The sequence below is a fragment of the Papilio xuthus genome, unplaced genomic scaffold (genome assembly GCF_000836235.2).
Source record: "Papilio xuthus unplaced genomic scaffold, Pxut_1.1 DF829567.1, whole genome shotgun sequence".
In the NCBI taxonomy this organism is placed as follows: Eukaryota; Metazoa; Arthropoda; class Insecta; order Lepidoptera; family Papilionidae; genus Papilio; species Papilio xuthus.
The window spans coordinates 286917-298626 of record NW_013529082.1 but is presented as its reverse complement, the minus strand read 5'-3'; the positions used below and the strand labels follow the sequence as shown (position 1 = coordinate 298626).

At 36.1% G+C, this 11710-nt stretch overlaps 1 protein-coding gene across 1 annotated transcript in view; it reads left to right on the top strand.

Moving 5' to 3' along the window:
• The window catches only part of LOC106117829 (heterogeneous nuclear ribonucleoprotein glorund), a 5313-nt gene extending 2450 nt beyond the window's left edge, over positions 1–2863 (top strand). The window contains exons 5-8 of the mRNA XM_013312294.1: positions 504–655; positions 984–1084; positions 1213–1320; positions 1552–2863. Coding sequence (XP_013167748.1) covers positions 504–655; positions 984–1084; positions 1213–1320; positions 1552–1698 — 508 coding nt within the window. The 3' untranslated portion in view covers positions 1699–2863. The remainder of the gene's footprint in view (positions 1–503; positions 656–983; positions 1085–1212; positions 1321–1551) is intronic.
• Positions 2864–11710: the final 8847 nt, after the last annotated feature.

Genomic DNA, 11710 nt, shown 5'->3' with positions numbered 1-11710 from the left:
GCGGGGAGGACGGCGGGCGACCGACAGGGAAGAGGACAAACAGACAATTAATTGTGTTGTGTCTTTGGTATTTTTGGTTTCAGGTTTTGTTTACTATTTGAATTTTAGTTCATCTAATAGTTATTATATAATGTAGTGTATTTAATTTTTTAATCAGCAAAAGTTGAAGCAAATTCCGGTATAATATATAAAAAAAATCCCAATGAAATCCGAATGGTCGAATATTCGTAATAAAACTAATGTGCTGATATACCTCTTAAAATACTACCGTTGCAAACCAAAAATGTTGTAATTTTCATGTATTTAAATATCTATAGTGTATACATAGGTGGTTAATGATAAAATGTTAATCAAAAAACAAATTATTAAGATTTCACGTCTTCATAAACGAGATACTGTTGGAAGGTATGACTCTTTAAATAGTGTGTCTTCATGTCAGTTGGTGTAGGTGATATAAAAGTAGCAGGTATAATGTACTAAGCAGGAAGCGTGTGGTGTTGCAGATACATCGAGGTGTTCCCGAGCAGCGCGGACGAGGTGAGGGCGTACGGCGCGCGCGACGCGGGGCGGGGCTCCAGCAGGCCACGCCCCACACCCTACGACCGCGGCGATCGCTACGGCCAGAGGTTCACTCGCGGCAGGGGATTTGTTAGAGGTATTCGAAAACATTTTCCATATCAATATGAACCAATAGAAAGAAAAACTGTCTTTTGCGCATTATAGATGTCAGCATGATCAAGAGTGACTAATTATACCACAGATATACGAATAACACTTTATTTTATGTACATAATTCTATGTGGACTAAAGTCATGGCAACCATATCCGACAAGTTGCAGTCGAAAAATTCAAAAACAACTCATTTTTAAGATAGGTCATAAATTAATTATATAAAAATTAAATAAAAAAACGGAAAAAGAAGTGGGTTTTTATTAAAAATGTTGACAAAAGACAATTTGTGATGTTGATTGTATGTTCGTCAGGGGGCGGAGGCGGGGCGGGTCGCGGGGGGTTCCGGCGCGGCGGGTACTGCGTGCACATGCGCGGTCTGCCCTTCAAGGCCACGCCGCAGGACATCGCATATGTAACTATTGCTCACATATCTCATTCACATCATTTTCTTCATTTAAGGCATCATCAATACCATAAAGCCCATATAATAACTAAAAAGCAATGTGTTTTGTCAATGTAACGTTTGCACTTGTGTGTCAGTTCTTCAAGCCGGTGCGTCCTGTGAGCATCAACATCCTGTACGACAACAGCGGCCGGCCCTCGGGCGAGGCGGACGTCGACTTTGAGTGCCACGACGACGCCATGCGGGTACACACATATATATGCATTTAATATGCAAATCTATAATAACTGCCTACCCCCTATGGGTTACGAAGTGTGTTACAGCTTCTCAATAAGAACAACTCTATCCAATTACTTAGTTACTAAAGAAGCTTTTTAGCTTTACAATAAAAACTTTTGACAAAAAGTAAGTTAAATGATCATAATAACTAAAATACCGTTGAGTATAAAAAATATATATTTGTTTATTATTCCCAGGCAATGAGACGTGACAAGCACAACATGGACCACCGCTACATCGAGCTGTTCCTGAACTCAGCTGGGGGCGGGTCGGGGAGTGCAGTGGGCGGGGCGGGGGGCGGGGCCGGGTTCAAGCCCGCCCGCACGTACAGGAACCTGTACTGACCACAGCGCACACTGCGCACTCTGCGCTCACCACCTCACACCAGATCGCACCGTTAGCACATGTACTCTGTTCCAACTCAACAATTTACATTTCTAATTAATGTTTTTAACACGAAATTTGTGCATTGCAATATTTTATAAAGGAAGTACGTAGACCTTTTAGATCTTATTTTGGAACAGTGTACTGAATGTGATTATGCGGTAATATTGAGTAGGATATGGTTTTAGCTTCGAACTATGTACAGTGCTATAGTATGTCATATACCTTGTAATTTATATAGCTCATTGAGTTGTAAATACATCACTGTATATTATTTCATTTGAAACACTATGTTAAAAAAAATACGTACATTTTTTTTTCGGCATTTTAAATTGTGCATAAAGTAAAACATATGTATTTTTGTGTTTATATAGTCAAAGTATAGTAATGTAGAAACTCATGTAACACTTTTGAATTTAATAATCCATATCGCATTAGATGTATTAACAAAAAGAATTTAAAAATGGCTGCTTCCCGCCATTTTATCTATCTATGTCGGCCATCTTGGAAATTCAAGACTGGTTTCAAAGATTACTTATAACCAAGTTGCCATTGCTGTGCTACACATATTGTTATCTCTACCCTTTTCAAAGATAATGAAAGGGATGACAATATGTCTATAGTGCGACAAGCTTATCTCTCCCGGTGAGAGAGACCTTGTTCGCGTTTACTTCTCTCATAAAACATGTAAAAACTACATAGATATAGAAGATTATAAGAAAAAATAATACAGCTACAGTACGATAAGGTTTTTGTGAAACTTTTATGACATTTGTGGCGTTAGTGAGCTGTCACATTAAATGTCTACAAAGTCTGATAACCTTATCTGCAGCATTGTGCAGGAAAGGTTCACGGTTATATTTTGAAGTTTACTTAACATTAGTTAATTCTCGAGTACTGACTTAGTTAGATATTGTTGTACGCATAATTGTTAAATAATTCTAGTAATAAAGTCGAATCTGGATAAGCTAGAGTTCAAGAGACTGCAACTTTCTCGCTTATACTATCTCTTTAAGTCGAATTTGTCGCTTTTCCTGGTTCGACTGTAAACATAAAATAGTACAAGTTAATACAATTATAACTAACCACTGCCGAAACTAGTAAAAGATGTTTCTGTTCTTTTTTAAAAAGAGTAAAAAGTATGGCAATATTTTTGCAATGTATCGGCAGTAATATTGTGAACACGTGTTGTGGCAAGGAGCGGGGTCCAAACTACATGGTTTTTGAATTTATATTTTTACAAGCTTCATACGAGATACGTTTTATTTCTGTATGTTTTTACTATTTCTTGTACATTTCGCGTACAATTTATCTCAAATACCAAATAACCGACAATAACTTGGATAGTTTCTATTTTTTTATGGTTCCAACGTAAATAATTGTATATATTTAAAAAAATACAAGATAAAGCCAAACAGACAGACAAATGAAATCTAAACTAAAGAGTTTAGATTACATTTGTCTGGCAAATATAATAAAATTGTAAGATACGATTATTTACGTAGGAATCATAATTTTAATGATTTATATTTATAATATAACCGATATATTGTGAACTTTTGTTGTCGATCAGACTAAATAAACTTTCCAAATGCAATGCCTAGTCTGTTTACAAATTGGCGAAGTTAACAATTTATCGGTGACAAAACGATGAAACTCTTATATTTGAATAAAAAGCTGAGTAATATGTGTTTATGTTGCTCTGTCAGTGTACAGTTTGTTTCGAGGAGATGGTTTATTTATCTACTTTAGTATTAGTTATGTTTTATTTTGTATGGAAATAGTGGAGTTGTATGACGAGGAGAGAATACATTGTAATAGTTATAAGCAATTTATACTTTAATTAATAAATTATAGAAAAATTATATTTGTTTTATTTCAATTAACTTAATATCTTGTTACTCTAACCCCTTGCAACAAAACGCAACCTAATGTGGAAGTAACGGCAAATCGTGAGTTTACACTGCACAAACACTTGTGTCAAAATGTGAGCAGCTTTGGTTTTTGTACAAGTCTGTAAGCAGTGAAACCCAATGTTAAGACTTATTAAAATAATATAAAGTCAAATATACCATATAACCAGGAGCATAGAGCAAGCAACCACTGTCTCTACCATTAGTTAAATATCTTTACATTGATTAGTATCTGTTTGTATTAGTTTTGAGATAAACAGGATTCATACTGTCGAGACAATTCAAAAAAGACGTCTCAAAGTGAATTAAAAGGGGCGTCTGGTTTTTACGACACACTAAGGCTCTGTCTATACAAATAAGTCGAAAACAAACAAAAATTACACCTTTCTATCATTTGGGTCCCGAAATCAGGCGGCAATAAAAATGTGCTGCTCAAATAAATCATGTGCAATCATTAGTGAAGCTCGAAGTGTGGCCCGAGCGACACGACACTAGCGATTTACTCTTCTAATGATTCTTTCATATTTTATTTCTAATTTTGTGGTTGCGTATATTTTTATGTTTTGCTTATACAAGTCCGTATTAACTCACCGATTTAGCTAGTCGTTTCTCACGCGTTAAACAATATAAGAATGTGGAACTTTCGATTCTAAGGTAATCTGTCTATATAAAATCGCCGTCGCTTTTAGTTTGTACCGCGGTCGGTGTCGGGGCGGCGGAGCGGCGGGCGCCCGGGCCGGCGGCGCCCGCGAGCCCGCCCGGCACCGCGCCGCACCGCCCGCCGCCGCCCCGAGCCGGCTCCGCTCCGCCGCCATTATGTCATATCTCGTCTGCCCGGTGCCCGCCTAGTGCCCGCCTGATGCCCGTCACCCGCCTGACGCCCGTCACCCATGTCCCTGCGCCCCGTCTCTCATACTGCATCTCTATCAATACCATTCAATTAAACAATTTTTAATTCACTAATTAAAATTACCATGCTTTGTTCCTCCTGTCAACAAGTACAAAATATTCAAGGCTTATTTCGCACACGATAGTTTTAAATAATTAAGAGTTAACTATCTTGATGAACATGGAAAAATTGAAAACAATTACAATTTAGAAATAAAGATCTTTTCAAATTACCTGTATATTAAGTTATACGCAACTTCTGATGATCTGGAATTTAAAGAATTAATTGAAACGATTCATTGGAAAGAAAGTTCCGAATGCCTGGCAACACCTATTGTAAAATGATCAGCTCACTATACGTCCCCATTGAGAAGTTCGGAACTTACCCTTTGCTAGGGGTGACTAGCCCATAGTCAACCACGCTGGTCCAGTTGTTGCCCAGTTGACTTCACAAGTCTTTGAATTTCTTCGTAGATATGTAATAGGCATTGTAAGAGAAGATATTTATAACAATAATCATTTATAGTTTTGCTTATGCAATATAAGCACTTTCGCAACATTGTACACCTTTACTCCCACATATTATATCTTCAGATAGTAATGCTTCGTGAGTGTAACAATATGACACGTGTATGTTTACATGTCGGACACAGCAACAGTAGGATTACCAACTCTGTCGAGGTACAAGCAGGACAGCTTGCGCGCCATACACGAACGATCAATTTAAATATCACGAAAACACAATTAATTTGTAGTTTAGAAACAGTAATGAAATGTTAAGAACAAAAATATCATTTTAAAAGGTTTTAAAAAATCTAATAGTATAATACAAACAAAGCAAGTTTCTTAGTCAGTAGTTTCTTAGGTATGTGACAGATAGCCAACCTGTTATCGATGTCCTGGATTTTTGTTATGTTTTTGGCAACCCAGCGCGGCCGCCAGGCGTCACCCGGGGCGCCGCCCGCCGCCGTCACGCTGCACCGAGGGGGGGTCGCCAGAGATAATAAACAAATAAAGCCGCCCCACTTGTATACCCACTGGCGTTGCCTCAGCCGCAGGAACTTGTCTATAAATTATCGTAAACAAGTTGTGACCCCGATGTTATATTTATAGTTAGGAAGGCGTCAAAACCGATCCATGTCCAGACGGCTAGCTTAAATTTATATTCTTGATGTGCACAAAGTATTTAATACTAAAAATAATATTAAAAAAACAAACTCGGTCGTAATAACTGAAAACTACAATCGGTATATGCAGCATTGGCATGCGAACAGAAATAAACGCAAACACAAATTAATCAGACAGTAGCAATCTCGCAATGTATATCAGAAGCGGCAATTATTAACGACCCAAATTATTTTATTGTCTGCGGCGCGCTGGCGCCGGCGAGATCTAAGACACGAGCACAGCTCCTTTGTGTAACGCATCATTGACAACGAAAAAATATATTTAGTCTTTATTATACTTACTCCACCATTAGGAACCATTCAAATTGGTCATTCCTCCTTGCATAATCAACAAGTTTGGTCTCACGAACTTTTGATTGTATTATATATTTGTGAGCACTTGCTTAAATTATAAAATATGGCGCTAAGAATATCATGCTGATAGACGAGATGGCGTTCATTAAAGCTGCTCGACGGACCGTTGTATGGTGTGATGTGATGTTGTCAATGTGTCGCGACACCTAATTAGAACTTGGCTGCTGATAGTTATATACGAATTCCAAATGCGGTATAAAAAGTTTTAATTACTATTAACCAGATCGATAATGATCTTATGCGATTGTCCAAAAATAAACAAGGTAGATTTTAGAACGAAATTAAGATGACAAAGCTTTCCGCATAAAATATTCAAATATTGTAAGAAAATGGAGCTCATCATTTGTACATTGGTGAATCATGAATCAGTAAACCTGGCGATTGATTGCGGGTTGTGGAGTAGGGCTACCAACATCCGATAAGCGTAACCAAACTGACAGAAAAAAACAACGACCAATACGCAATAGTAGACATTAAAAAATCATTCCTTTCTCATCCCTATAAAATTTACCCTAATATATCGATGTACAACCTTTACCCCAAATATTTACAGTAAAAATCCTCAAAGGTAACAGCCCTGTGTACAAGTGGTCGGCATTTGGTACTCGTCAATCATCGTTTTAAATACGGTACAATCCATCAACATGGACTATCATATCGCAATTTTACTCTTTGTTTCATAATATTTCATGTAAAGTATTTTAGCAAGAAGATATTCCAAAACAACACAACTCACGACCAGAATCTAGAAATCTAGAGGGATAGGCAGAGATTACGTGAATTTTCTGTGCCGAAAACCTTGTACTTATTATATCAAATCTTTGCTATTCAAAGAATAAGTAGAGCTGTAAGGAGTCGACGTAGGCAATTATAGATGGATTGCATAAAAGGTGACAAATTAAGAGATGACGTAAAATAGATCGATTTGGAACTCGGAAATCTGGTGGTTCCACCTCACATAGATTGGAATAAGAACAAGGAAATAATGAAGTGAGTTAGAAAATGATTTTGTACATGTTTCGGCAGTGTGAACTGAGGGTGACTTCGATGTGTGTAATCTTGTCAGACAGAATAACACTAAGCTAGGTGTTTACTTAACCCCATTTTATACATTTTACTGTAAACAACATTACAATGCAACAACAAACATAATATCTTATTAAAATTTATGTATGTACACATTGTTTTATTTTTTCAGTAAATTTGAAGTTGCACCTGACTTAAGTATTATTCACACATTATCGACGCACTTACTTAAGTATTGTTTTGTTATGGAAAATGAATAATAATTTAATTGTTTGATGAGTTCACCTACAGAAATAAATAGTTACAACTTGATGTAAAGACGAAACGATTCTTTATTGTAGTAAGTTATTTGAAAGATTTACATTTTGAATTTTCAGAATTTGATTTAATCTTACAATTAAATATTTTATATTTAAATTATATAATATTTTTAATTGAATATGTTCTCGTAGAGGTGCTACGTGCGCCGAGTCCCGTTGAAATCTAAAGCAAGAGGCGGCCGCAGTCGCGCCGCGCGGCCCCATGCAATAACCAACAAACATGTTTTATTCATTCTCCATCTGATTTTTAATAAAGTGCAACTCTAAAGCAATTGTTTTAATTACGTTATATTCAAATTCACAGCCTCTCTTTCATGTATATCACTGAAGAAATTATTTTAGAACAAATAGTTCTGAAATTATTTTTAACACTTCGTTTAAACTTTTTATTTATAGCAGACCGTATTTGAAGACGATAGAAGTAAATTCCAAGTTCAGAATTATAGTTACCGAATGTAGATAATTATAAAATGCATACTGAATGACTGACCGCGACTGTTATAAATTCTTATGGGCGCTAAAATGTAAAGTTATAAGTAAAGTAAGCTATAGTTAATGGATTTATTGTATTGGGGTGAAGTAAACACTTTGTTCTACTTGTTGTTCATGTTATTACATTGATTTTAGATCAGCAATGTTTTGTCGAGTGGAAACAATAGAGTAAGTAAGTATATTATACGCTATATAATCACCTAATGTTACTTTTATAAAAATCTGGTTAAATAAATTGTTGTTTGTCTTTACAATGTGAATATGACATGAGAATCGGTGTTTATTATACAAAAGCGATATACATTTTTGATTTTGTGAGGACATTCGGCGCCAAAAGGCCGCGCCGCGCCGCGCCGGGTGCGCTGGCTACGGTGGTAGGTAAGCGAGCGGGCGCCGCGCCGGCGACGCGCGGGGGGCCGCCTTGCCGCCATGCCGCCACGCCGGCCGGCGCCTCGCCACCAAGCTGTTATGATATCATATGCTCCCTGCAACTTTTCAACAAAGCATCGATGCTAAGGATTAATTAAGATACTAGTATTAAATATGCTTGCAGGTTTGCAATAACGTTGTATCCAAAAATAATGTTCAATCGTAATGTTTCAATAATTACTTAAACTGTTGCCATATCATCTTTAAAAATGTGCCTATTTATTGTCCTCGGTTACACCGCTGTTGAGGTGCCAATACGATATTTTGCAATCTCAGATCTTCAGTTTTTAGTCTTTTAATAAAAGTTGACAGTCGTATTTATTTTTGAATACTTGTTAAGTAAACAAATGTAAAATATTGTTTGTGTGTAAAAGTGGATATTTTCCGCTCGCAATGTCAATCATTTCGCAACAATTAGGAGTAGAGAGGCGTTCAGAGTTGAGCAGACGGTGACACTGAGGCGCTGCGCCGGTGGCTCCCTCCACTCTTATGATATTTTGTTTTCGACAACAATTTGTTTTGATTGAGCGAGCGGAGTGGCGCTGCGACGTAGCGGCGCGCATCCGACGCGTCCGTCGGTCGCCGGCGCCGTCTCGCGCCACACAAACCCCTCCCCCCCCATAAATAACCCCTAATGATAATTATGCTCAAATTGTTTTATTTGTCTTTCAGTTCATGTGTTTTTCTATATCTATGACTTAATTAGGATTATGTGTTTTGTTTATTTTCTTTTACTTCGTAAGGTTTATGTCCGAGTAATTTAGCTCTGGCATCTTGAATCTGGAGCAATTTTATGCATTATATCAATAAAGCCGGCGCCAAAGATCACAAGACTATTGTTACATAGTTAAGACGACACAATTTCATTAAAAATAGTACTTAAAATGTTAGTAAAAAATAAACGCGTAAATTTTTTTTCTTCATTAAGACAATCGCAAGTCGTTTATCACCATTTCCCAATTTAAAGAGAGGGAATCGTGACAGAAATAAACTTTTGGACAATATGTTTGGATATATTATAAAAATAAGCAAACTATGTGTCAAAAATAAAGGTGTACATCGTATTCATATTTTGACAACATGTTTACCACCTTCGTTTCTGAAAAAAAAAGCTTAAAAAAATGGTTGCTATTCTTTTGGTTATTGTGTTTTTGTGTACCTATACAATTGTGAAGTGCGACTTTGTGTCGTATCGAGGGAAGTAAGTTGTAAGGTTACAATTCTCTGCTCCATTCATAAGTCCGCGAGGGCGCGACATAAATACTTCACTCCGAGCGGTTTCGCGCCATTCCTGATACAATCGCCGGTCATGTCGGACGTCGCAGTATTCAAAAAAATAAAACGAATTACGTGGACGATAAATTAAATAGGTAAAGTACATATAAAAAAGTTAAATGAAAGACATAAAGAGAAAATATTTAAGAACATTTGGAAATTGTGATTTTTACTGTGTTAACCCTGAGTTGGATGCACGGAAAGTTAAAATGGGTATGTTTACATTGTAATGGTATTTAATTAATATTTGATTATTTTTACTAAAAATAGACGAAAAAAAAGCGAAGCTAATAAGTGTAGTCAGATTTTTTTGCAACCAGCAATTTTGTTTGCTAGTTAAAAAAACGCTTTGATGCTATTATAGTCATAAAAAATCATACTATGATGACCTTAAACCATTTATCACAACAGCTTTTTCATAAATGAATGGTTCCAGACTACGACATATATTACACATGAGCATTTTACATCAAATGAATGTCAAATAAACAAATATCCCTCATAGATACTCTTAACACTTTAATGTGCTTTTACACAAGCATCGAGTGCATAAAAGCGTACACTAAATACAAAATACACTACCCAGGGATATATACGCCATCTAAAATGTCTGCGAAAAAACTACGATAGATAAGTGGTAATATATTTTTCATAACAAAAGTATTTTCAAACTAGATTCGGTGATAAAAGATGATTCTGTCACTAAACTGGAATGGAACTTCATTGAATCGCATCGCTTTCATTATTACTTAACATCAGGTCGGATCGTGGTGAAGCGCTATTATTATTGTTTTATATTAATATATAATAAAAAACTTGACATTATGTATAAATAATCACCTGAAAATGTTAAAGTATTAATTTCAATGGTTTGCATAAATAAATTAAAATGATTTTTCTCGTTTAGCAATGATTTTTTCCACGTAGTATTTTTGCTTTGCTTTTTTTTAATTAGCATTTGGCTTTATAAAGGATTTATAATATTTTAACTGCTTTTTCTTTAATAATTCTGTGTATTCGTAATGATAAAATCTGAGAAACAGCATTTACATTAAAGCGCCATCTATGTCATAATATAAGAACCACTATAACGACGAAACAAAATATTCAAACTCAGGTCTAAAATTACGTGAACTCAATAGTTATTAGAAAAAAATATGAAAGTTTTGAATTATTAAAATATTTGATAAATAACTAATTATTTAATTGCTTGTATACTGAATTAATAAATCTTAAAATCTATCCAAATATTTTAATTTTCACACTTTAGTATAGATTTTTAACTAACATACCTAGATAAAATAAGCTGTCATACATATAGTATCATCATCATTTGAGTAGATTTATAAATTTTCAAGTATTTCACTTCAGTATATTTTAATTAATCCACTTCTTATACCTCTTTTAAGTTTTACATTGATTTTACCAAGTTAATGAGATTATCTGAATGATAGTGACAATGAAAGTTGCCAAACTCCACCGTGTCCTTTGTAATGAAGTATGAATGGATTTATGTATAAAAGGTGGTCATATTGTGTTGCGGGTCCATTGAGTCGGTCGGCGTGTGGCAACTAGTGGGGCTCAAGAGACGACGAGATGCGGCGGTGGCGGGCATACTATCGCCCGCTACCCGCTACCCGCTACCCGCTCGCCGCTCGCCGCTCGCCGCTAGAGTAATTTATTGCCTTGCTGCAATGTCGCCGCGCGGCCGCCCGCGAACATACACTAATCACGTTATAGACGATACAGTTTATTCAGATAGGACTCTGATAATATTAATATCGCTTTGTAACCATCAAAACTTGTACTAGGATATGGTTCTCGATAATAATTATTCGATAGCAAAGTCATTAGTTGCCTTGCTAAATGTTACCATTATTTGGTATAGACATTCAACTACCTACATTTAGATACGTACAAAACATAGTAGCAAATAAAAGAAAATTGACAGCTATGTAGTACGGTACAGCTCTATCAATTAGTAGGTATTGTGTCTTTGAATTCTTCTTATAATGTCTCTGAGAGGTTATCTGTATGAAAGCATTGTACGGGGGCGGTGTTGTCGTGTCTACGGCGTGGCGTGTGTGA